Here is a 26,683-nt window from a genome sequence, read left to right as displayed (position 1 = left end):
AGTACAATACACAGAAAGAGCCACAAACATAGGTTGCATGCTTTCAGATCCCCTACCGTATGAATCAGTCCCCTAACACTTTATGATTTATGCAGCTTGCCAGTGGAGAAGTAGGCCATGCCAGCCTTGAAAGCACTTTAGCTTGGTTGCTTTTACTCATGAAGGACATGTTGTCCTGTAATTATTTTGTCATTCCCTAAAAAGGTAAAATCCTTAACAGGTTCGTGCAATATGTGCAACTGTGTGTACGTGTGAGTTGCTGTCTGACTTTATTTCATGTAGCTGGGATCATCACCCCCAACGACTTTACTAAGCGCTACATAGTGAAACTTCAGACAAACTGAAAACGTGCTAAACATTGTCAGAGTTCCTGGTGCGGGGGATGCTTCAGGGGCATTTAGTACCGTAACGCAATGGGGGGGGGAAGGCATCATGAATAGACCCCCATTGACTAATCCTGATTCAGCCAAACCAAAACCAGCTCCTACCTCATCTTTTAGGCCAACTAAAATGACACAAAATAGTGCACAAGCTTCTGAGTTTGTGAGAACTCAAAAGAAAAGCAAAAGCAAATGGATAGGACAAGGAGAGAAAAAGCTGGCAGAAGCTGAAGTCACGAATTCTGTACAAGTCTTAAGATGCAAAATGGGAGGAGGAGGGAGGAGACGTTAAATTGCCCTCCAAGTGTCTCGATTTTCCAGGGACTTTCCTGGAATTATGAAAGCCACCCCGGCTTCTGATTTGATCCTGGAATGTCCCTATTTCCCCTGCCAGTGACGTCGATGCTGAGCTCGGGGAGGAAGATGGGCTGGCGCTTGTGCAAAGCATCAGCAGCTGGGAGTGAGTAGCTCCTTGCTGATCTATGGTCTCTCCATGGCTTCCGCTGCCAGCCTCCTCCCTTGGGCAGCTTGTAGTGGCTGCTGGAGAGTGGGCAAGGAGCAAGAGAGGTTCCACAGCCCAGCCCCCCATAATGTGCTTGCTCTGAGGGGCAGGCAGAGGGCAGGGGCGCCCTGGGCAAGAAGAAAGGGGGAGCAGAGTGGACCACAAGGAGTCTTGATTTTATTTTTATTTTTTAAATGCTTTCTGCATCCACTTCTAATCTTGCCCCTTTCCCAAATTTACTTTTCTTTTTGTAAATCTACTGAATAATAAACAGCCTCGGCTCAGTATACCTGAAGGATTGCCTCCATTCCCACCATTCAGCCCGGACACTGAGGTCCTGCTCTGAGGGCCTTCTGCAGGTTCCCTCACGGCGAGAAGTGAGGTTGCAGGGAACCAGGCAGAGGGCCTTCTCAGTAGTGGCGCCCGCCCTGTGGAACACCCTCCCATGAGATGTCAAGGAAATAAACAACTACCTGACTTTTAGAAGACATCTGAAGCTAGCCCTGTTTAGGGACACTTTTAATGTTTGATGTTTTATCGTGTTTTTTAATATTTTTGTTGGGAAGTGCCCAGAGTGGCTGGGGAAACCCAGCCTGGTGGGTGGGGTATAAATAATAAATTTATTATTATTATTATATTATTAACCAAAATTAAGGGGTTTTCTCAGGACAACGTGTTCTGTTGGCGCGGTGGGAGAACTCATCCTTCTTCTGATAGGAAATGCTCTGTGGTCGTGAGGTACAAAAATGGGGGGTTAAGGAGTTTCACTTGGAGTGAGGAGCGAGAAATGTCCCCATTTTCATTTGAGGAATGTTGGAGAGTATGCATTAACACCAGACTACAGTATATGACTGTGCTAGACAGGTGGCAGGTTGTGTTTAGGCCCCAACAGAAACATACTGTAGCCCTCTGATGGGGGCATGTTTGATGACAGTGGAAGCCTCATGAGACTTCGTCTTGAGGGGAGCGTATGAGTGGAATCACATGGCCAACCTGGGCTAATTGTTTGGTGGAAATGGTGTGTTGTATACAAGGCATTGTCACCTTTCCCTCAAGGACTTCTTCATTTCCTTCACTACCTAACCCTCCTACCCTTAGGGCAGTTGTGTCAGGGGGTCAGTAGGTTGTTTGTTTGTTTTTTACTGCACCACAATTGGCCCTTGGTCTCCCCTTTTCTACATCCTTTGCACCACCCTCAATCAGATTGGCTTGCAATTTGAGTTTTTGATTTAGCTGTTCCAAGTTGTTCTGCCAAGTGCAGGGGTTCTTTTCAAGGATATCAGGGCATATAACCCAAACAGGTAGAAGGTGAACCAAAATACAGTACCTTTATTGAAGAAAGAAAAACATACATACCCAAATCAACATGTCCCCAATCCACTCCCAGGAGCCCCTCAAATGGGTAGCGAGGACACACAAACCAACTCACAGCACTCTAGCCCTAGGTCTGTGATGAGGCTCCCTCCCCCATCCCAAACGCCTGCCTTGATCTTGATCTTAATTAGCGACACCTGTGGTCAAACACCCAGGCTTTCCTTCCTTAAAGTGAACACCCACACATCAATAAGTTAAGTTTGGGGCGGGGCTAGGACATGGGGAGAACTCCAAGACATGCCACTCTATCTCCTCGTGACAATATCTTCCGGGTTGTTTCCCATGCACAAGTTAATTGGGAAGGTAAGCTGTAAGCACCATGAGGCTCTGCTGCAGAATCTCAAAAAACTTAGTTTTTGAACAGCTTAGTTCTCGAACGTTTTGGCTCCCAAATGCTGCAAACCTGGAAGTGACTGTTCTGGTTTGCAAGCTATTTTTGGAAGCCAAACGTCTGACGGGGCTTCTGCGGCTTCCGGTTAGCTACAGGGGCTTCCTGAAGCCAATCAGAAGCCGCTTTGGTTTCCGGATGTTTTGGAAGTCGAAAGAACTTCCGGAACGGATTGCGTTCGACTTTCAAGGTATGACTGTACACTGCCAGAAACAAAGGCCTTTGCTCTCCGGAGAACTTCTGCTATGCCGCACAGTGAAGGTACCTCCCGCCCTTCTGCTCCAGCTGTCTCCTTCTTCTGCAGAAAGAAAAAGACAGCCTGCAATATTTGGCTTCTTTAATGTTCTAGCTAAACAAATGCCTTCTCTGTTCTCCGCTCTCCACCTCCGCTGATTTAATAGGTGCATTACTATGTGTATAATGGTTGCTGGTGTGTAAAGAGCAGAATTAGGAAAGTGGAGGAACAGGAACATCCAGGAACTTGGACTCTTTGATTAACACACCTCTATACTTAATATGCACTTAAGCCATTGATCAGTTAATTGCACTAGCTATTCAATTAAGGCATTCATGCCTGTCACGGTATGCTCCAAATGTACCATATATACTTATTATACACTTAAGCCATTGATCAGTTAATTGCACCAGTTATTCAATTAAGGCATTCATATAGGCCTCCTACAGTTCACTGTAAAATGTGTACCATATATACTTCTAGGCAGCAAATTATCCCGGGCAACAATTGGTAAACATTCCAAATTGCTATCGAATGAGGTGACTCATTGATGCTCATTCTTATGGGTGGCATGTTCCTGAACAACAAGACCAAGACTCATTCTTTGCAGAAATGTGAACACGGCCAGTAGGGAGGAATTTATACTAAGGACATACCCATAGAGCCCATATTTGGGGCCATATATGCATCTGATCTGGCAGTGATGACTTGGGTAGACAACTGGCTTCCTACCATGAGTTTATGTGCACTGTAAAGAAAAGGTCTCAGCCTTTCTCTTTTGTTCTTTATATGTTCCTCTAGGTTTTGACTGCACTGTTGAATATCCCCCCTCTAAAACAAGTCTAACACTACAAAAACATTAAAATATAACAGGGTTTTTTGTACTTCTGCAAAACTTGAGGCCCATCTAAGCATTTTGATACTGGGTGGAACTATGGTGCCCTGAGCTAAACCAAAATTTGGCGAGCCCCTCAGCTAGGGTTGCCAGACTCAATAGAGGACAGGACTTCTGTGCCTTTAATTGCCCTGCTCTCTTTTGAGCCTGGAAACCTTAAAGAGAAACCAGCAGACCCTTTGCTTGGAAATTAAACAAAGGGTCTGCTGGTTTCTCTTTCAGGTTTCCAGACTCAAAAGAGAGCAGGGCAATTAAAGACACAGAAGTCCTGTCCTCTATTGAGTCTGGCAACCCTACCCCCAGCCCTCGCGCTGTACCAGGCTTCAAGAAGGAGGCACGAGGGCTCCTAGAGCCCGCCTACCTGATTCCCAAAGCTGGGCAAGCACTAACTAGGCTTTGGAAAGGAGACAGAAGGACTCTAGGACCCTGTCAAAGCCATAACGCCTCCTTCCTGTAGATGGCAAAGTGCTTACGGGGACCCTCTGCCCAGCACCCAGTGCAGAGGAACTGGTTGTGCTGCCTTATTTTTTTTAAGTTGCTGTTTCATTAACATTGCTTTATAGATTATAAATGCCTTATTGATTTGTTCATCATTAAATGACTTGTGCCCCATTCGTGATGTTTAGCTAATATCTTAGTTGCCGGTGTGTTGATAGTATTTTATAGATTGCAACTATCTTACTGATGATGTGTTAATTATATCATATGCTTTATGCTGTGCTCGTGATGTTCTATTAAAGGTAAAGGGACCCCTGACCATTAGGTCCAGTTGTGACCGACTCTGGGGTTGTGCGCTCATCTCGCATTATTGGCCAAGGGAGCCGGCGTATAGCTTCCTGGTCATGTGGCCAGCATGACAAAGCCGCTTCTGGCAAACCAGAGCAGCACATGGAAATGCTGTTTACCTTCCCGCTGTAGCGGTTCCTATTTATCTACCTGCATTTTGACGTGCTTTCGAACTGCTAGGTTGGCAGGAGCTGGGACCGAGCAACGGGAGCTCACCCCGTCACAGGGATTCGAACCGCCGACCTTCTGATCAGCAAGCCCTAGGCTCAGTGGTTAAACCACAGCGCCACCTGGGTCCACAGCGCCACCTGGGTCCGATGTTCTATTATGTTGTTGTTATTTGTTGTTTGTAAGCTGCTTTGGGGTTCATTTGAAAGGAAAGCAGCACAAAAAATACAATCAACCAGTCTAGTGGACTCTTTCAGCTAGAGAACAGTCCTCTGTAAAACAGAGCACCTAGCTATTCTCACTGGGCACCTCATCATTATTTTAAGGGACAAAAAGAGACAAACCCTCTCTCCAACCCACTTCATGGACTATGGAGGGAAGAAAATCCCTTTACTTCCCCCCACAAAACCCCTGAGCCTACTTGTTTGCAGTTATACAGGAGGGGCTTTTGTATATGCATATATATTTCATTCCACCTTGCTCAATAGTTAACAGATTATTATTTTTTTAGATTCCCCATTATACTGAAAAGGGACCATAGAGATTTGTCTTTACGCACAGCAGCTGAGAACCTGGAACACAGAACAAAGCAGACATAGCGCAGAGAGGCTCAGAAACAGATCTTTACTTTCTTTCTTTCTAACAGATACAAGGCAAATCTCGAGGCCTTGCACCCCTCTAAAAATAGAGATGAAACAGGGAGACTGATTCATTGGGACAGATACCACAAAACTAGAACTGGTCCTAAATAACAGGGACAGCAGGAAGCTAAGCATGAATCACTGCTCTGGGGGTAAATCAAGAAAGACTCCCGTGGCACCTTAAAGCTATAGGGGGCTTCCAGGGGGGGGGGAGAACCATAATGTTATAAATGGGTCTTTCAGATATCGCAAATGGGTCCTTGGCAACAGGATGTTAAAATTGATCAGATTATTATTTTTCCCTGTGGAAAGGGTAAATATGGAATAAAGGGGGGGGGAACGATGGAATTTTGATTGAAATGGTGCATGGGTGCTATTCTTTTTTTAAAAAATAATAATGCATGGATGAGGAGCATCAATCCTGCAATAGATACCTGCATGGAAGCACCCTACTAAATTAATTGTGGGATTAGCTTCTGTGGTGATCAGTCTGCTTCATCGGATACATACACCAGATTTCATGGGGTTTGGGCCACAAAACCCCATGTCATAATAAATTTGGTAGTCTGTGGAGCTACACAACTCTTTGCAACAACAAGCTCACAAAGCTACTTCCCTGGATCTGCTCTGGGAGAAGGCTGCCTCTTTTCAACCCTTTGGGGTTTAAGAATTAATTCCGCCTATAATTTAAATATGCATGTGTGTGTGTGAGGGAGTGTGTGTTAGGAATGGAGGAGAAACTTGATTCAGAACACATTTAAAGCCAAATCTATCAAATTTGCACTTTCTGTGGGGAAACATGCAAACACAACAACCACAGCTAACTGTTGAAATTCGCATTTAGCTGAATTTTGCGGTGTAGTTTTCAATGTGTACAAAATTCATTATATAAGGGGGAAACTGCTTGCAAAAATGTGTACATCAGTCAAAACTGTATATAAAAATGTATTTATTAGGATAAATTCATACTAAAATGCTGGTGGAAATCCCATAAGGATTTTTTCCTTATTTGAAAGCCACATTATGATAAATGTTGATAACTGAATTTAAGATTAGAAAAATGACAGAGAGTGAGAAAACCAAAATTCACAGATCCTTCTCCATAGTGTGGGCATGTATGTATGTACATATTGCCTCAGCCATCAGAAATTTGGGGAACACTGGTCTAAATCTGCGGCATACTTCCATAATCATAGAAAAAATGTGATGTTATCAGGACAAAAATGACCTTTCCACCTTTTGGGTTTCCTCCAGCAATGGTGGCAATATGCACATTTTCTGAAGGAAGTTAACTTCCCAGTTGCAGCTGCTCTTTGAATTGCCCAGCTTGAACTAGTTTCAGTAAAACCCTTAATGTCCCTTAACCATAATGTACCCGTGTTGTATTTTAATTTTAAAAGGATTATCGAGAAAATCTACCCTTTCCGTCAACTCTCTTTGAAAAACTGGTAAGTGTTTTAGTTGATATCCACTAATATCCTCATCCACTCTTAATCAATTATCAACAATGAAGTGTGTAACAGTGAGAGGGAAATATCCAAATATTTTAACGGTGGGAGGCAAAAGAGTAAAGAATCGAAAGATCTTTCATCCTGATGCAACTTTTGCTGCCTTGGCCACTCACTTAAAATTCAGTGCGATATGCAGAAGCATTAGAAATGTAGACAGTGGTTTATGTGACCTATGCAATTCTTTACTGATATGGCAAAAATGTATTTTTCTTTTCCATTTGCAGAGACTATAACTACAGACCACGGTTTTATCTGCTGTTCCTGTTTCTGCTTTTATGATGTTTTATTTTGTCTATAGGCGTGTCTTGTGCGTAATTGTTGTGATCCATTCTGAGTGATCCAAATTAATTGGAGAGGCAGGCTATGGAGACCTATGGAAATCCAAGTGTCCCCATTTTCCAGGGACAGTTCTGGATTTAAAAAGGCCATCCCAGTTTCTGATTTGATCCCGGAATGTCCCAGTTTTCCTTCGGACGTCCCTATTTTCATTGGAGAAATGTTGGAGGGCATGGAGTTATGTGACACCCCCCCCCTCTAGACAAGGAGATAAGTACCTATGCAACCATTAGAAGACATCTGAAGGCAGCCCTGTATAGGGAAGCTTTTTAATATTTAATGTTTTATTATGTTTTTATATATGTTGGAAGCCACCCATAGGGGCTGGAGCAACCCAGTCAGATAGGTGGGGTATAAATAATAAAATTATTATTGTTATTATGGAATAGGATGTCCCGATTTTCATCAGAGAAATGTTGGAGGGTATGCAACTTTTGGGAGGGTGTTCCACAGGGCGGGCGCCACCACCAAGAAGGCCCTTTGCCTGGTTCCCTGCAACTTGGCTTCTCGCAACGAGGGAACCGCCAGAAGGCCCTCGGTACTGGACCTCAGTGTCCGGGCAGAACGATGGGGGTGGAGACGCTCCTTCAGGTATACTGGACCGAGGCCATTTAGGGGGGGCCCACCCCGCATAACTGACCACAAGAAGCAGTGCACACACACCATTTGAATCAACCTGCAGGGGGAGGCCCCCTCAAATATTTTATTGGGGAGGCCAAAGACATCTCAGTCACTAGGAATTGGCTCCTATGTCATCCACTGTTCTCAGGGGTGCTGGTATGAAATAAGGTTAGGGATTATGATTAAATACTGTCTGAACCTATAGGTTATATATAGCACAAATTAACTTCTAAGGATTCCCCCCCCCCATATTTAAATGTTTGCTCTATGTGGGGCTACCTTTAAAGGTGACCCAGAAACTACAACTAATCCAGAATGGGGCAGCTAGACTGGTGACTGGGAGAGGCCGCCAAGACCATATAACACTGGTACTCAAGGATCTACATTGGCTCCCAGTACGTTTCCGAGCACAATTCAAAGTCTTGGTGCTGACCTTTAAAGCCTTAAACAGCCTCAGCCCAGTATACCTGAAGGAGGAGCGTCTCCACCCCCATCACTTACTGAGGTCCAGCACTGAGGGCCTTCTGGTGGTTCCCTCCCTGAGAGAAGTGGAGTTACAGGGAACCAGGCAGAGGGCCTTCTTGGTAGTGGTGCCCGCCCTGTGGAACGCCCTCCCAGCAGATGTCAAGGAAATGAACAGCTATCTGACTTTTAGAAGACATCTGTTTAGGGAAGCTTTTAATATTTGTTGAATTATTGTATTTTAATGTTCTGCTGGAAGCCGCCCAGAGTGACTGGGGATAATTATTATTATTAGTTGTTTTATTTATTTATTTTTATTATTCTTTTCATTTATTTACACACCACTTAAACATTCGCATTTCTTTGTTGCAAACTCAGGGAGAATGATTCTTGGGAACTAAATTTAGGAAGTTACTACAAAGTGCATAATGTATGGCATTTATCAAATGAAATTCAAAGTGTAAAAAGGGACTGCTATAATTTGCATGCTAAATATGTCAGTGAGTAAGAAATATACACGAACGCTTCCAGCTTTGGAGGGAAGAAAGGGTCTCCTTTCCTTCGCATTACTCACTAAAGAGCTATTTTCGGCAGACTTAGTTGGCTCACCCACTGCTTGCAATACATACCTGTGATTTCTCAATGTTTAGAGCAAAAACATATTCATTCAAACAGGGATCCACTTTCCAGAAATCATTAACTACAGTATTACTGTAAGAGCTAAGTGAATTCAAAGCAAAAAAAGGCTTCACAGGCTTTGCTTTCTCAGCACTTGTGAGATGTTAAGAAAGGCCTATTCCTTCATTCTAGAAATGGTTCCTTTAATTATCTTCCAATTTATGAAAAACTGACATCTTTACTGGTCAATAAATGCTCCAACTGTTTACTCAGTAGCCACGTTCCCCCTTTCTGCTAATACGGTTTGACTGCAAAAAAAGCAATCAGTCGTTTCAAATTTTTACATGCATTTCCCCTCATAAATTATGATTAACAGCACAATCCTATGTATCTCCCCATTGTGTTCAGTTGGGATTACTTTCAGGTAAGCATGTATAGGATGGCAGCCTTCCATACAAAACAGAACCTTAATCTAAACGTTAAGACTTCATTTTAATTTATTTTGTACATTTGGATTTACTTGGATGCGAATATTTTTTGTTTATGGATAGATAGGTTTGAGCTTTGCAGGTATTTCATAATGACAGTTAGATAATATATTAGACTTGGATTTGAAGTGAGTTTTCAAAAGTCATAGAATCACAGAGTTGCAAACCTTGGAAAGGACCTCTGAGGGTTATCTATCTAGTCCAATTTCAACTAAAGCATCAATGACCATTCAACCTTTGCATGAAAACCTCCAAGGAAGAAGAGTCCACAACCTCCTGAGGGAGTCCGTCCCACTAGACCAGTGTTTCCCAACCTTGTGCCTCCAGATGTTTTGGGACTACAACTCCCATCATCCCTAGCTAGCAAGACCAGTGGTCAGGAATGATGGGAATTGTAGTCCGAAAACAGCTGGAGGCACAAGGTTGGGAAACACTGCACTAGACAATATATTGATATATCATCCAAAACCTGTTTGAAGCCCATATTGTGATACCTGTCAATCTATTGTGAATTATGATGTGTGAGAGTGTGTGCTATGCAAAAATCACAATGTGGGGGAAACCGTGAAGCCAGCCAACGCTTCTCTCGATTCCTGCAGCATCTGTTAACGCTGCTGGCTTACCTCTCCTCCTCATTTAGATAGGGGAGAGCGAATCACGAGAGCAGGCGCCATCAAAAATCACAATGCAGGAAAAACGGTGAAGCCAGCCAATGCCTCTACACAGCTCCATCCTTATTTCAGACATTGGAATATATTGATATATCGCAATATTTAGCTTGTGATATATTGTGATGTTGAAGACCAGCCACCGCCCAGCTCTTACGCTCAGGAAGTTCCTCCTGATGTTTAGTCAGAATCTCCTTCCTTATAACTTGAATCCATTGGTTTGGGTCTTACCCTCTGGGGCAGCAGAAAACTCCTGCATGGGAACTGATCTGGAGCAAAGGATGGGTGACGTAAATTATTTGCTCCTCTTTTTTAAAAAAATAATAATAATGCCATTCTCCTTCCATTATCTTTCCTCAGAAATTGTTTTCCAAGCCACAGCAACACCCATTTTATTGCCATTTGATTGTTTGAAGGCAGAGTTCCTTCCAGATACATCCTGCCCATATCACTGTATAAACAGTCTGTCTGCTGCCACCTGTATCCATCCAAACAGACTGTCCACATAGTGCGTCACATTTTCAAACGCCCCTTTAATTCTCTCTCCCCGCCCTCAATGTAACAATTTGTCTGGTTTTTAGCAGCGCCTAATCTCTCTTTTGTCCCACTCCCCTTCCACCGTGACATATGTCAAGGATGCTTGACTGCTAAATAGCACCCGGAACCTGTGCTTTTTCATCACGCCTTGCTAAGCTTTTTTTCAGCTTTGCATTTTTTTTGGGGGGGGGAGGCCTACTGCAATGAAATGAAAACCCAGCTGAAGTTATTTCTAATTTTTATTTGTTAAAATATTTACATTGGTTCGAGTCCTAGCCTCTACTGGAGGGCAGGACTCAAACCAATGGCTTCAAGTAACAAGAAAGGAGATTCCAACTCAACATACGGAAAGGTTTTTGACCGTCAGAGCTGTCCGACAGTGAGACGGTCACCCTCAGGAGGTTGTGGACTCTCCTTGCTTGGAAGTTTTTAAGCAGAGGTTGGGTGGCCATCTGTCAGGCATGCTTGAGTTGAGATTCTGACATTGCAGAGGGTTGGACTAGATGACCATTGGGTCCTTTCCAACTCTATGATTCCATTTGAGCCAAGAAACTATAGAGTTTCATGCTATTATCTTCAAATAACAATATAGTCCGATGCAGAATGGTCAAACTGGGCCAAAATGTACCCGCAGGCATGTAGGCTCTGGACATGGAATCTTCAAAAAATATGAGGCACGTGTTTATAACCAGCATGCACTGGGGTTTAGGCCGCCATGCAGAAGTTATAGTCAAGTCATGGAGGTTAGGGCTGGGTAGCAGCAGCAAACAGGATCCATGTGTGTACAATCCTTCATATAGGATCCATGTGTGCAGAAGGCTATGGATGAAAAAGAATCTTCCCTTCACAGCGGGATAATTGGGGAGGGGTATTATTTGGTATTCTGTATTACTATTATAACTTGGAAGCAAGTTGCTGCCACGGGCATTATGGGTACTTTAATGAGCTGAATACAGCGAAAGATTATGAGTCATAGGGTATGTGGACAGTGTGTGCATGAACTTAACAGTGCTTAGTTTTTTTTGCTATTTTGTTAATGTTGTTAACATTGTTTTATAGATTATAAATGCTGAATTGATTTGTTAAACATATAACAGGACTTTTGCTTTAAATGTGATGTTTAGCTTAATTTTTAGTTGTCGCTTTTTTGACAGTGTTTTATAGATTGTAATGGTTTCACTGATTTGTTAATTGTTCTACATGGTTTTTGCTGCATTTGTGATGTTCCATTATGTTTTATCATGTTGTTATTATTGATTGATTGTAAACTTGCCTCAGGATCCATTTGTATACAAAAACATATATACGTATTGGGATAAATTTGAACTGAAATGCTGGTGAATTTTCTTGAGGACCATCCTGAGACCTGAGGGTATAGGGCGGTATATAAATTCAGTATATAACAACAACAACAACAACAACAACAAAAATGCAGACTTATATGGGAATGTGGACAACCAAGTTTAAAACCGGCCAAGTGAAAAACTTAGAGAAACCAACCTGATAGATTCATCCATCCCTAAATTTGCATTCCCGATCTGTGGCCTGAAGCAACAGTTGCATTCTACCTTAAGGTAAAGTCGCCCCAGCAGAAAAGGCACTATTGCTGGCTTAATATTTTTCTACATATTAAATCCATTTATGCCAGTGTTCACTTCTCACACAATACACACTGAATCTTAAAATAATAATAATAATAATAATAATAATAATAATAATAATAATAATAATCAGGAAGTCCTTAATGCCAATAAAATATTTCCTTTTGACATAAATATTTTTCCAGAGTGATTGATTTAGAAGGGTTGAACTCATATTCGGTGCCTGAAATCCAGGAACCACCAACTGGGCTGGGATTCAAAATTATAAGAATAGTCATCAATTTTTTGGAGGGGTGTGTGTGATGCAATGAGCAGTGGAGGCAACTGCTTTTCTCACCTATCCCACAAGGGAAAGAGGAAGGGAAACATTTAAGAACTAGGGGAAAGAAAGCAAAGAGCTATTGAGTTACTGCAGTAACTGCTAGAAGAAGCAGGATCAGAGTTTGCATTAGAAGGACACTTCACTTTAGGAATTTAAATAAATCTTTCTCTTGAAAGCAATCATTTGATATGGGAGTTAGGAAAAGACAACATAATAAATAATATGTTGGAGGATTGTGGGCAAGGGAAGCATGTGAACTCCCGGCATCCTAACTGAGGCCTTGGGTGGAAGTCAGATTCAACAGTGTTGTTCAGTGTGGCTGGAAAGCTGTGAACATAGTCAACCTGGAGTTGCTACGTTCAGCAAATGATCAATCTGGCAGCAGACTGAAGTGGTGCTCTGTATATTCATTCACCCTCAATTCATGCACTTTCCAGGATGAGAAGGAAGGGTAACTGCCCTAATGCCAACAGGTTGCCAATGGGCATATCCCTCCCCCCTGCATCTATGAAGCCTCTGAGCGCCCACCACTGCCATGCCATCTTGGTCATGAAGTCATGAGGGTAGCTACCTCCTTCTCCCTTCAGAAATGCATAGAGCAGCAGGAGGAAACTCTCCCAGCTTGGTCCACAAAAACTACATCTGTCCGATGAGATGACGGTGTTTTACAACAACCAATATGAGGGATGCGTTCGAGGAATTCCATCTTTGCAAATTCTGATACAAACTGACCTGATCTGCACTCCCCAAACTAATGTGTGGATCAGAACTCAACAGTCCACTATACTTTGCACATCTCCGAACGGTCTAACAGTCAAAATGCATTTCAGAAACTTTCACACTTTGAGTGAAAATATGTTGAAAATACATATTTAAATATGGTGTTTGTGTGCACAAAGGTGAGTTTAATTGCTGGTTAAGGTGGAAACAGGGCATAATGAACTTCTGGCCTACAAAAGTGGCATGAACCAGAAATAATAATAATAATAATAATAATAATAATAATAATAATAATAATAATGGCTGGATTTCTATTAAACATTAAAAGCCTCCCTAAACAGGGCTGCCTTCAGAAAGAGCCTATTTTGTCTATCTAGCACTTGGCATGTTTTCACTTACACTGAAGGTCAGAGAATTGGTTCATTTAGTTCTGGAAATGACATTCCAAGGTCATAGGCAGTGATCTTTCCCAGTTTTACTGTCCATGAACTTGAGATACCAGAGAATGGGTTAGGGACCATGTGTCCTGCCATTGCACTACTGTTGAGTCTACACTTTTAACTGCATGCTGCCCACACTAGAACTATTGACCACAATTCAGAAATGAATTTCATAGGAATACTTTGCCCTTCAGCTTACTTCAGAATGATGGACTTAATTGAACAGGGAGGAAGTGGAGACTTTTCTCTCTTTCTACCCTCCAATCGACCCCTTTGTAAATCATTTCTTTATTTTAAAGAAGAAGAAAAAAATCATTAGAATTATGGACTCAACCAGAAATTAAATAACATGCTTTGCTTTTCCAATTTATTTTTTTCCCCAATCAGCTGCAGTGCAATACCAAATGCAGAGCAAAACCAGGCAGATCTACACTTCCTACCAAGTCATGGGCTGTAAACTCTGAACAAAAGGTGATCAGTAAAATAGCGTTGTGTATAACTTGTGCAATGTTCATAAAATAAATTAATGAACAAATAAATATTCTTTGATGGATGCGTTAGCTAGTTTCCCACAAATCCCCCTGCCCCTATTCTCAGGGGTGGCATGAATTGTGAGGGGAGGAGGATGACATTACTCCCACAGGTATCCCTGCCGAAATATCTTATGCCGTGCAGGAACGCTAAACTTCCTCAGTGTGAGTACACAGTACGCAGTACTCAATGTCATCCACTTCTCAAGAAGTGGGAAGTATCGTATCAGAAGCCAGTTCACTAAGCATTATTTACAGCTTCTGCTTTAATAAATATATATCCATTGCCATCACTTCTGATGAAGATCTGGTTAATGCTTGAAATCATCATTGCATCCCTTCCTCACCCATGACATTTATAGCGTTCATTTTCTCAGGGAGGGTAAATTTAATCTTCTACACATTACCAGGAAATGTGATGGCAGCACAGCTCTCCTTTGATGAAGGCGCCTTCATCAAATGAGGTTGCCCCACCTACTTCACAAAAAGAGACTCGGCTTCCTTGAAAAGATCTGTGTCCACTTCTTGAGAAGTGGGTAGCGGCCATGATGCGATGCTGCAAGCAGAGGCTGGTAATCGGTTCAGCCCTTTCCACGGAATCCATGGTTCTTTTCAGAAATCTCCTACAGGTTTGCGGGGAGATAGCCTTCTCCTGACACCCTCCTGATAGCAGCACCCAAATCCAGCCTTTGTCAGGCTGGTGCCCTCCAGATGGTTTGGACTACAAGTCCCATAAGTCTCAACAGGCCCGTCCTAGCCATAGAGGCTAGTGGCGCGGAGAACCACAGCACCGGGCGCTGGAGGGTGCTGGAAGGGCGCCAAGTGAGCGCAGGGTTCCGGAGATCTGGCCAGGACTGCGCTCCTCCGAGGACTCCGCGCTACGCCTCCTTCTCGTTTCCCCAGCGCTGGGTTCCGCTCAGTCGAGCTTCGCCACCAGCGCGCGCACAGCACCCAAGCAGCTCTTGCTGGTCCCGCGGTGCGTGCGCTGGTGGCGAAGCTTGACTGAGTGGAACCCAGCGCTGGGGAAACGAGAAGGAGGCGCAGCGCAGAGTCCTCGGAGGTGGCCTCCTGCTGCTGCTGCAGTCCGCTTAGCACTCCCGGGCCCTTGGAGAGGCTCTGGAGGGGGGCGCTGGAGGGACCTAGTGCCAGGACGCTGGATGGGCTTAAGACGGCCCTGAGTCTCAACAAGCACAGCCAATGGTCGCAGACGATGAGAGTTGTCATTCAGCAACATTTGGGCAGTACCAGGTTGGCAAAGACTTTCTTAAGCCACTTCCCCTCAGGACAGGGGTTCAAAAGAGTGCAAGGTCCACATTTCTCAGTGACTTCCCCTTTCTTAGACTTCTCAGGAACCACCCTATCTCAGGCACCTCAAGGATTTCTGCTTCTTCCCTCAGGCACCAAGGTATGGTTCTCCCTGAGACAAAAGATGAAATGCTGCCCCCTTCTCCATGACAACCAAGTCCTACTTTAATACTGGGAACATCCATCACACTGGAGGGCAGCAGACTAGCTTAGCATGACCAAAGCAAAGCAGACACACACTCCAACTGTAGGGGTGCTGAGGTGTCTTCGCCCCCCCCTCAATATTTGTTGGAAAGGGGCTGGACACACACACACACACACACCAATATTGGGGGGCCCCAGTGCTCATTGCACAGCAAAAATTGCAGCTTCAGTGACTGGCTCCTCCAGGTGTCACGACGTCATGTAAGTGACATCACATACATGTGATGCATGTTGGGGCCCTCAATCTTGGGGGCAAATTGGCACCTCTTTCCTAAACAATTATATAAGCCAACCTAGTACTTTCATTTACACGCCAAACATACGCCTTTAGTTTTAAACTCGGCAATGCCTCCCTGCTTTCTTTCTTTTGCACCTGACAACACTTGCACAGCTTGTATACAACACACACAGAGTCGATAATGGAAGCAGAGAGTAAGGTATCCATGCTTCCTATTTTACAAAGGACTGCCTGTTATTTAAAGGGTTCTCCTGCCTATGTCTGGTTTACGTCCAAAGGAGGGAAAGCAAAGAAGCTACCCATTGACGGTTAGCACCTGAGCAGGCACACAGGTCACCTGGTCAAATTCCTTCCCATTGGTCTGATGTATTATGTCTAAATTATAGTAATTATTCCTCAGCGCGCATCTACACATATAAAGCATGTTATGTGAATGTCTATCGTCTTTTGTGGCAACAACCAAGTGGCCTTCCTAATAGAGAGGGGAAGATGGAAAAGTGAAGGTACCTTAAACAGAGTCAGGCCACTAGACTGCCAGCCCAGTGTTGACCATTTTGGTTCAACCTGAGACTTCTAAATGAAAAGCAAGCACTGTAAAACACTAAGCTATGGATTCTCCTCTGGCGTTACCGTGTTTCTCCAAAAATAAGACATCGTCTTATATTTATTTTTCCTCAAAAAAAACACGGTGGCTTATTTTCAGGGGATGTCTTATTTTTTTATTAAGTATAGTACAGTTTAAGCTACAAGGTTAAACTGCCTATCACTATGGCTTATTTTCGGGGTATGGCATATTTTCGGGATATGGCTTATTTTTGGAGAAACACGGTAATTTGCTAACAAATGCCGTACTCCCCAGCACATACAACATTAACTCAGCTGCTCAGCTGGACTATAGTGGGTGGAGAAGCTGCAGCCCTTCTTTAACATCCCAATGAATTGCTTGCTCCTTAATACTCACTTTGACTTTGCTGAGACCCAATCAAAATACTCAAATCTGCTTTGCAGGTGACTTCGTGCCTTCAAATCCAACACGAATAGCTGCTGTATTTGAATTTGTTCTGGCCTCCTCAGAGATAGCATGCTCATCCCCAGTCGAGTGACTGTCAATTAGGATATCATAATGCCAACCAGAAGATCGGAACCAAATATTTTGCTTCCTTAAGTTATCTTTCAATGCCAGCATGCTGCTAATTTTCCATTTCACCACAGGTAGGACAAGGCTCAAATATTTTATTATGCCTGCAGCACAAATAACTGCAAAACTGTCTTTCAACAGGCTTTGCATAATTTTCCTAAATACTTGCTTCACAATTTTAATAATTACCATCCATAAACGTAAAGGTAAAGGGACACCTGACCATTAGGTCCAGTCGTGACCGACTCTGGGGTTGCGGCGCTCATCTCGCGTTATTGGCTGAGGGAGCCGGCGTACAGCTTCCAGGTCATGTGGCCAGCATGACAAAGCCGCTTCTAGCGAACCAGAGCAGCACACGGAAACGCCGTTTACCTTCCCGCTGTAGCGGTACCTATTTATCTGCTTGCACTTTGACATGCTTTCAAACTGCTAGTTTGGCAGGAGCTGGGACCGAGAAACGGGAGCTCACCCCATCGTGGGGATTCGAACCGCTGACCTTCTGATCCACAAGCCCTAGGCTCTGTGGTTTAGCCCACAGCGTCACCCGTGTCCCTAGACATCCAGACATACCCAAATGCAGGTGTGCAACCAGAATTTCTCCTTCTGTCTCATAACTTGCTTTTGTTGTTGTTGGATAGCAATACAATCCTCTTCACCTTTATAAGCATTTTCAAAAACTAATCTACACCTATCCTGGGTTGCTGGTTCTCTGTTTGGATGGCAAGAGTATCTCCATAGCTATTGTGGTTCTCAGCTGAACACCAATCACATTTTCTGTGGTATTCATTACTTCCCAGGCTAACTTCCAGAGCTGATTTACATCTGGGGACCTGAAACAGCTGCTGCAGATGTATTAGTACAAACACACACACACACACACACACACACACACACACTGCTGTGTTGTGGAGCAGCAGAAATGCTTTGAAACTGGTATAACCAATGGGTCACATTTTATTTCTTTTCAAATGGTTCCTTTTTTAAAGTCATCTACAGTGGTGCCTCGACTTACGAATTTACGAAGGCACCTTCGTAAGTCAAAAAAATTGTAAGTCGAAAAACGCCATTGGAAACGCGATATCCCATAGGAATGCATTGAAAATGGAAAAATCCGTAAGTCGAAGCAATCATATCTAAAAATTTGTAAGTCAAAAAATCCCTATCTAAAACCACTGCGGTTTTTTCCCGGATGTCCGGACATTCGTAAGAGCGCGGCCATTACCCCCATTCGTAAGTCGAAAAATTCGGTTGTCGAGCCGTTCATAAGTCGAGGTACCACTGTATAGGATTTTAGAGACCCAGAAGCCCTCTTCATGCATTTGTTAATCAATGTGTGAAGAAGTTCATGAGAACATGCCTTGTACCTTACACATTAACACACACAACAACCAAGGGGTTCCTGTGCACACACATTTGGATGTTTGCATGCAGCACTTCCTCCATGGAGATGAAAATTCAGGTTGCACAACGTCCCCATCCACAAGGAGGAAGCCCCATGCATGTATACACCACTGGTGGCCAACATGTATACACACTGGTGGCCACCATCACACTGACACAGATACACTCTGGTGCCATCCTGATGATGATGATGATGATGATGATGATGATGATGATGATAGGGGCACATCACAAATATCCCAAACTAGGGGGTGGGGCTAGCTGCCACATGTTCAGTATCTACAGGTACCATATGGCTGAAGTGGGGCACAGAAGGGTCATTTCCTTGGCTCTGATTGTTTAATGATGCATTCACATTCCTCCTGTTATCCATCGGTAAGATAATTTCCTTCACCTTCCAATAATCCCATGGTAACATCCATGCTGGAAGGTCCAAAAAACATATTTAAAGCTACTTGGAAATATTGCTATCAACCTTTTCATTTTTTATATGGGTTGTGCTGTTGACAGAGTGAGTGGTCCCATCACACCTTGGAACTATGGCCAGCTTTACCCAACCCTTTCAGATATACCAGCATTTCCTCAGCATTTCCCCTATTCCCCTCTCAGAGCTGCAATTCCTAGAGTGGTTTAGCAATCCAATCCCTCTTCGCATGGAACTCTGGGGATTGTAGCTCTGGGAAAGGAATAGGGTTTTCCTAACAACTCATGGCACCCCTTAAACTGAAGCTCCCAGAATTCTTTGGGGGAAAGCCATGACTGTTTAAAGTGGTGCCACAATGCTTTAAATGTATGGTATGAACGTGGCCCTAGTTTCTTGTCATGCAGTGGTTGTCCTGCATGAACCACACATGGGAACACATTCAACATTACCCCATAGCTGGGTTTTGCATGGGAAGGTCAGAAGTGCTGGGCAAATTGTCTTTCGGGGAAAGACATCACGATATGTCTTCTCATTGCAGACTTCACCATTCTAGGGACCCCATTAGCACCTAATGGCTCTATAAGTATCTGACGGACCCCAGTGTTCTCCAAAGCAAATATCTTATAAGTTTATAACAAACTCTTCTTACATGCACTCAGAGATTCATTTCATCAGACACCAGTGTCCCAGAGACTCTGCCTTTAACAACCGTAGTAAGAAAAGGAAACGGCATTGCTTAAGAAGCACAAAACACCTCCCGTGCCCCATTCACAATGTGAGCTTTCTTTGATACGGTCTTCCTCTCCTCCCACTTTATTCATGCAGATATACGTCAGAGGCAGCCTGTCATTTGTCTATGAAGAACAGAAAGTTACCTGCATTGATAAGAGGGGCAGAGTCAGGATGGACTTTGAAAGGTTCGCAAGCACTGTCCATTGCCAATTTCCTCCAGTGGCCTGGCCAATGTCCTTTTATGCTAACTGCCTTGCCCCCGTGTGCAGTCCCGGGGCTTCATTCAGGTGTCCCTTTGCCCGGTTGTGTTTCCTTCCAGCTCCTAGCGCAGCAAACTGGGCAGGCCTCCAGCATTTCCTGCACAAACACTCTTTGCAGTCGAGCAGCCGTTAAAATGCCATCGCTTTCACTCTCTCTCTCCCTCTTGCAATATCCTGGCTCCGAATTTCAGAAAGCACCGCATCAACAAGCTGCTTCTTTCAACTTAACAATACAGCTGAGAGGTGTTTATGTTTGTGCAGGAAGTGAACGCAACCTAGACCAATAGAGCTGCGCTGTGGGCTTGGCCCGGGGCTGCGGTGATGGTGATTTCAACTGGAAACAGGAACTGAAAGTACACTCCCCCCCACACACACTTCAACTCACTTCGCCTGCAGTCTGTCTGGTCATCTTCGGCAAATGCCTGGCTTTGCTGCATTGTGGTCATCCGTAGAAATATGTGTCAGCCTGATAGGCTTGCTGTGGCATGTTAATTCATTGTCTATTGTCATATCTATCTATCATCTATCTATCATCTCTCTCTCTGTGTGTGTGTGATGATATTGCCTTCCTTTAAAAAAAAAGTCTGAGAATTAAAAACATCTGGAAGGCCATTGCAATCTATCATAAACAAGAGGAAATCCAAATCATGTGACTTCTAAGAAAATGATGCAAATTGAATTCCCTGCCAACATTTACAGTAATCTGTTTTTCTTTCACTTTGCCCCCCTCTTGCTTGTAGGAAGACGAGGGGAGAAAGCAGCAATAAGAAGTGAACTGCTTCAGAGGCGAAAATATGCTAAGCTCAAGAACGGTTGCTTTATTAAGTCGGCTTAATCGTTTGGGGGTATGCTTGCGAATTGCAGGAGCAAACCGCTCAGCTAGACTCTGCGCCTTCTTCCCCACCCTAGCCACCTTTTTTTTTTTAAAGGGACTTGTTGGAGAAGATAAGAAGCTATAAAGGGATCCTAACTCAGGCTGGCTTTGCAGTTCTTTATGCGTGATACATGCCAAAAAAGGGAGGATGCGACATTAGTAATGCACCTCTATGAAACCACAGGGCTGGTTTTACTGCTTCAAGTAATAGGGATGTGTTGCTAAAAACAGATACAGCCTGAATACGCACTTTATGGAGTACCCAAGAGGTGCAGACAGAAATAAAAGAGCAAGAGAAAAGAGAGAGGTTTGGTCCAGATATTCATGTCCTGTGAAGTGAGTTAATCTCAGCCAGGAAACATACAGCAGCCACAGGAGACAGAATAAACTTGGATAAACTGAAAGAATATCCCCCACCTCCCACTAATGATGTAGGAATGCTAAATCTTAATTCTCACAATGTATTCCAAAAAAAAAACAACAACCAATTATTCTCTGTCTCTCTGTCTCTCTCTCATTCTCTCAACTCCCCCCCCCCCCCAAGAATTCTAACCAAATTCTGTGGCTGGACTCCAAATAGCTCTTCAAGGTATGCCCAGAGAGATTTATCAATTTATCTTGGGACGTTTTTCATTTGAACAGGAGAAACTCCCTGCTTTACACACACTCACAAACAGTATCTTAGCACCATCTGCTTTTGAAAGAAACCCCCGATTTCAAAAGGGGTATGGCAGGTGGCGCTGAAGTTCATGAACTGTAAGCCCAAACCCCCGACTTAAGAACACACTGAGTCATTCTGTGATACCATCCAATATGATACGATAAAGCGTACGTTCCTTAATTTGTTCCATATTGGAGTCTAGATAAAGCTACCAACGTATCAGTGCAGGCATATTACCGGATATTTTAGGGGTTTGCTGATGTAATCGTAATCACAGTTGTATCCTATCCTGCCTCCAAGGAGCTCAAGGAAGTATGGAAGGGGCTGTTTTATCCATACTATCCTAACCAGCAAACCTTGTCAGACAAAGAAATACTGTACTGACTTGCTCAAGCCCTCCCACTATGTTTCATAGTTTGCTGGAGACTTGAACCCATTTCTTGTGGACCCATGACCAACACTTTCTCCTTTACCACTCCAGCTCTGTAAACTAATCCATGGCACTGGAGAGATTTTGATAAATGTGATATAGGTGGAGAATGTATAAAGACTGACCGAGATGAAAGACTTCAATGGCTACTAGCCATGATGTCTATGCCTCAGTACAAGGTGCATACAGTCATACCCCGGTTTAAGTACGCCTCGGTTTGAGTACTTTTAAATTTAAGTACTCCGCCGACCTGTCTGGAACGGATTAATCCACTTTCCATTATTTTCAATGGGAAAGTTCGCTTCAGGTTAAGTACGCTTCAGGTTAAGTATGGACTTCCGGAACCAATTACACTCGGGTTAAGTACGCTTCAGGTTGAGTACTCCATGGACCAGTCTGGAACGGATTAATCCACTTTCCATTACTTTCAATGGGAAAGTTCGCTTCAGGTTAAGTACGCTTCAGGTTAAGTACAGACTTCTGGAACCAATTGTGTTTGTAAACCGAGGTATCACTGTATTCTATAGTACACCATAGAACCAGGGCTATTTTTCAGCTGAAACTCAGTTCCGGCACCTCTCAGATGGGCACCATTGCCATTCAAGGGAGGAGTTTATGGTGAGTTCCAGCACTTCATTTTCTAGAAAAACAGCACTGCCTAGAATAACAAGAACACTGGATAGGGTGACCACTTAGACAATGCCAAAAAAGAGGAGAAATGAGAACAGAGATTTGCATAAATGTGTGTGTGTGTGTGTGTGTGTGTGTGTGGAGAGAGAGAGAGAGAGAGAGAGAGAGAGAGAGAGAGAGAGATGTTAATTTAGAAATAATTACTGAAATTTAAATAGAAATGCAATACATCCACCATAATGGAAAGACTATGACAAGTTACCCATATGCTTGTTAAGCCCAGATACAGACTGTTGATGGGCAAACTCAAGGCCACCGTTCTCTCTTCTTGGGGGTTGAAACCATAAACCAGACTAGGGGTGGACAACCCTTCAAATAGGTACAGATCATGAGAGTGTTTTCACCTACCGCCTCTTGCCCAAAACACATTCTCACTAGTAGGTGTAGTGTTTGCCTCAATGACAGGAAGTATTGAGAACAACACAGATGCATTGGTCTCATTCACACAAAACTATATGTCAGGCATAGGCAACCTTGGCTCTCCAGATGTGTTGGAACTACAACTCCCATAATCCCTGACCACTGGCCCTGTTAGCTAGGGATCATGGGAGTGGTAGTTCCAAAACATCTGGAGAGCCAAGGTTGCCTATGCCTGCTCTATGTGGTTGAAAACTGCACCTTACGGGAGAAGGGGCTCTATCCTGCTCACCCAGCTTGCCTGGTTCCATCTCTGGGCTCCCATATGTATTCCATATGTGTAGATAATGTTTGCAAGGGTAGGAGCAACCTTTGTGGAGCCTTCTGGATATTGTGGACCGCAACTCCTATCATCCTTGACTTTGGGCGATGCTGACTGGGGATGATGGAAGTTGTATTCCAAAACTTTGGACTACACTATCTCACACAGGCCCTACATATGTAAAATCCAACACATGCAGTAGATCTGAGTCACTGGGTCACTAAATCCCGGTAAAGGATTTTGTCTGCACACATGTTTGCTGGCGTCCATCTGTCGATGTCTGGTGGACCCACAAGAAGACAGTCCATCAGGAATCATCTTGCTTCCCCATTATGTCCATGTTCAAAAGCAAATGAAGAACTCAGTTTCAGTTTCTTTTTTAAAAGAAATCTGTTTGAATAGATATAATAATTTATTTATACCCTGCCCATCTGGCTGGGTTTTCCCAGCCACTCTGGGCGGCTCCCAACAGAATATTAAAAACACAATAAAACGTCAAACAATAAAAACTTCCCTAAACAGGGCTGCTTTCAGATGTCTTCTAAAAGCCAGAGAGTTGTTTATTTCCTTGGCATCTGATGGGAGGGCGTTCCACAGGGCGGGCGCCACTACCCAGAAGGCCCTCTGCCTGGTTCCCTGCAACCTCACTTCTCGCAGTGAGGGAACCGGCAGAAGGCCTTCAGCGCTGGACCTCAATGTCTGGGCTGAACGATGGGGGTGGAGACTGGTATACTGGGCTGAGGCCGTTTAGGGCTTTAAAGGTCAGTAACACACTTTGAATTGTGCTCAGAAACGTACTGTTAGACAACCCCCTTCTTTCTGTGGCTTCTGTCATGGATCATTTTGTTTTTCAATTCCTTGCAAATTTAGGCTACGTGTTGATATTTTAAGGGCAAGTCTTAGACCCACACACCAGTCCCATTAATATTTCCACTTCTTTCATACACCCCATGCCAAGAGTTGCCGGCGAATTCTACTCATCCTGTTATGCACAGATTACCTCCTTTCTGGCCTCAGTATATAGAATCAGAGATTTTTTTCATGTATAAAGGAGGTTGCCCTTTGTTTGTTGCAATTAAAACCATTCCTCCTCCTCCTCCTCCCCCAACCCCCAAAAGCACATGTTATTGGGACACAGTAATATGCTGTCCCTAATTTGCAAACCCATAACATATATAACCTATTTTGGGGGTTGCATCTATTATATATAAAGAAGTGTTGATTTTGTTTGGGTTTTTTTTTAATAACATTTTTTTTAAAAAAAGAACACAGAGAATCCTCCCTTTTCTTTTCAATATATATTTATTTACCGGCTTCCTGACTTGCCCCCTCCGAGCTACGCCGTAGGTCTATAAGTGAGAGATGGCTAGTCATGCATGAAGAATAGAGGCTTAATTAATTGAACTTGAACTGTAAAATGGTGCACTTGATGTGGTTAAGGCACATTCCACACTTTCCCCCCATAAAGAATGTGACATTTTTGTGGAAGTGTTGAAGAATGGGGCTAGGAGCCATCAAAACGACCGAGACTTCATTAAAAAGGTATAGCAGGGAACCCCTTTGCCCTACTTTCCATGCAGTATTTTCTCTCCCCCCCCAAAAAAAACCCCATTTTTAAATTAACCTTTCATATTGTATCTCTGGTTACATTCCCCACCCCCACCCCAAATACCATATTACTAATACTATATAAGGAGCTTGCATATAGTATATAGATTTGGAACATTAAGTGCTTAGTTTGTTGAAGGTGGGGACAGGTTTTCCATGTCCAGTTGGAACTGCCACGGTAACCATTTTTCATTTCTTCCATACGCAAGTTCCTGGATCGTAGTGATCCCCTGCATTGAAAAATATTGTTACAATATCCCAAATTATCCAAGAAAGTTGATCAGGTTTCCTTAAAATAGTGACTTCATTGTTAGCAATGGCTTATTTTCAACCATCTCATGAAATGGCTCCTTTTTTGGGGGACATTCGAAGCTGTAAGCAGAAAAATATATATATGAAATATATGGCTTCACATTTTCATTTAATGATATTTATTATAAAAACAAATTAAGGGCATTTTAGGCCCCGTCTCGTTTCCTCATAAAGCACACGTTGCCACTATTTTAAACACACTCGTGTTATGGGAGAGAAATCAACCTCTCAAATGCCTCCTACTCTCTCACTTAGGGAAAAAGCAACATTGTTTTTCATCTTATTAACATGAAAAGCACTTTTCTGTGATCAGCAAGACCTTTCTTTTGAAAGAAAGCAAAGGTGAGGTTGTTGTTGTTCTTTTTCCCAGGTATTGGCAGCTTTATTTTGCTTTTGTTTTTGTTTGTACATGTTAAGTTTCATTTATTTTAGAACTGAAAGTGGAACTGGCTAGATCACATGGGACTGAAAAGTAATATTCCGGGAAGAGAAAAACTGTACATACATTTTGATGTTTACCAGGAAATAACTGCTTCTAACAGTCTTGATATTAATGGGAGCGTGTATGTTATGTCCCCCTTTTCAGCCATGCTGACCAGTTCAGATATTTTCCACTGATGGATACTAACAGTCTGATCCCATGAAATACTGACCTAGATGTGCCTTCAAGACAGCCTTGGAGGCTGACCCCAGTTATGATGTACTAAGGGTTCACCTTTCCTGACAGTATAGTTAGGGTAGGGAGGAGGCTGCTCAAAGAGGGCCATTAGAGTGGCTCTGTTTGAATCAAACCCACGAAACCACACATCATCTTTATAGTAAGTGGATCTGTGTGAATTTCTGGTATGGTCCTGCTCCACTTCAGATGACTACCATCTGCAAACATCTGTTCCTGCTGCGGTAGCTAGTGTCTGCTACTTATGCCTGGAACACTATTTCTCACAGAGAATCTGGAGCAACTTCAACTTCCTTCTGAAAGCCCAATGTTCCAGCTTTAAACTCTGGCCTTCATCCTACATTTGTCTCAATGCACAGAGGCCAGGGATGGAGCCAAAGGACATAAGGAGACCAAGGTTGTTGGGTCAGCCAGCACAATCCTCTTCCTCTTGACATATAAAGTAAACATGAGGATGTCTGTGGGTAAGGATGGGTGGTTCTGTTCAAGCCTGGAACTGGTGCAGCAGTTTGGCCAAGACTGGGCCCAATATCACCACATGATGGCAGCTAGGCTGGCTCAGGAGCCAGCACAGTCCTGCTCAGTGCTATTTTTCTAGAAAAAGAGGTGCCGGAACTCACCATGAACCCTTGTTCTTTTATAATGACAATGGCACCCACTTGAGAGGTGCTGGAACTGAGTTCCAGTGAGTTCCAGTTGAAAAAAAAAAGCTCTGGTCCTTCTCTTCCCAGATCCTAGGGAATCCTACTTATGGTACTTCCCCCAGCCAAAAAATCCAGAGGCTGGAAGGGAAGCTCCAAACCAGCAGAGCGATGCTGGTGTCATACC

The 26,683-nt window shown here is 43.5% G+C and overlaps 1 protein-coding gene across 5 annotated transcripts in view; it reads right to left on the bottom strand.

Moving 5' to 3' along the window:
* Positions 1-20,479, bottom strand: part of LOC148685008 (uncharacterized) — a 255,411-nt gene extending 234,932 nt beyond the window's left edge. The window contains exon 1 of one of the 5 annotated variants that reach the window (XM_088673840.1): positions 20,311-20,479. In XM_088673840.1, coding sequence (XP_088529966.1) covers positions 20,311-20,371 — 61 coding nt within the window. In that variant the 5' untranslated portion in view covers positions 20,372-20,479. Of the gene's footprint in view, positions 1-19,808; positions 20,270-20,310 lie in introns of those variants that run through there. The other 4 variants (XM_088673837.1, XM_088673841.1, XM_088673836.1 and 1 more) reach the window with 4 other exon arrangements.
* Positions 20,480-26,683: the final 6,204 nt, after the last annotated feature.

The sequence above is a fragment of the Zootoca vivipara genome, chromosome 7 (assembly GCF_965207765.1).
Source record: "Zootoca vivipara chromosome 7, rZooViv2.hap1.1, whole genome shotgun sequence".
NCBI lineage: Eukaryota > Metazoa > Chordata > Lepidosauria > Squamata > Lacertidae > Zootoca > Zootoca vivipara.
This window is presented reverse-complemented; position numbering and strand designations above follow the sequence as displayed.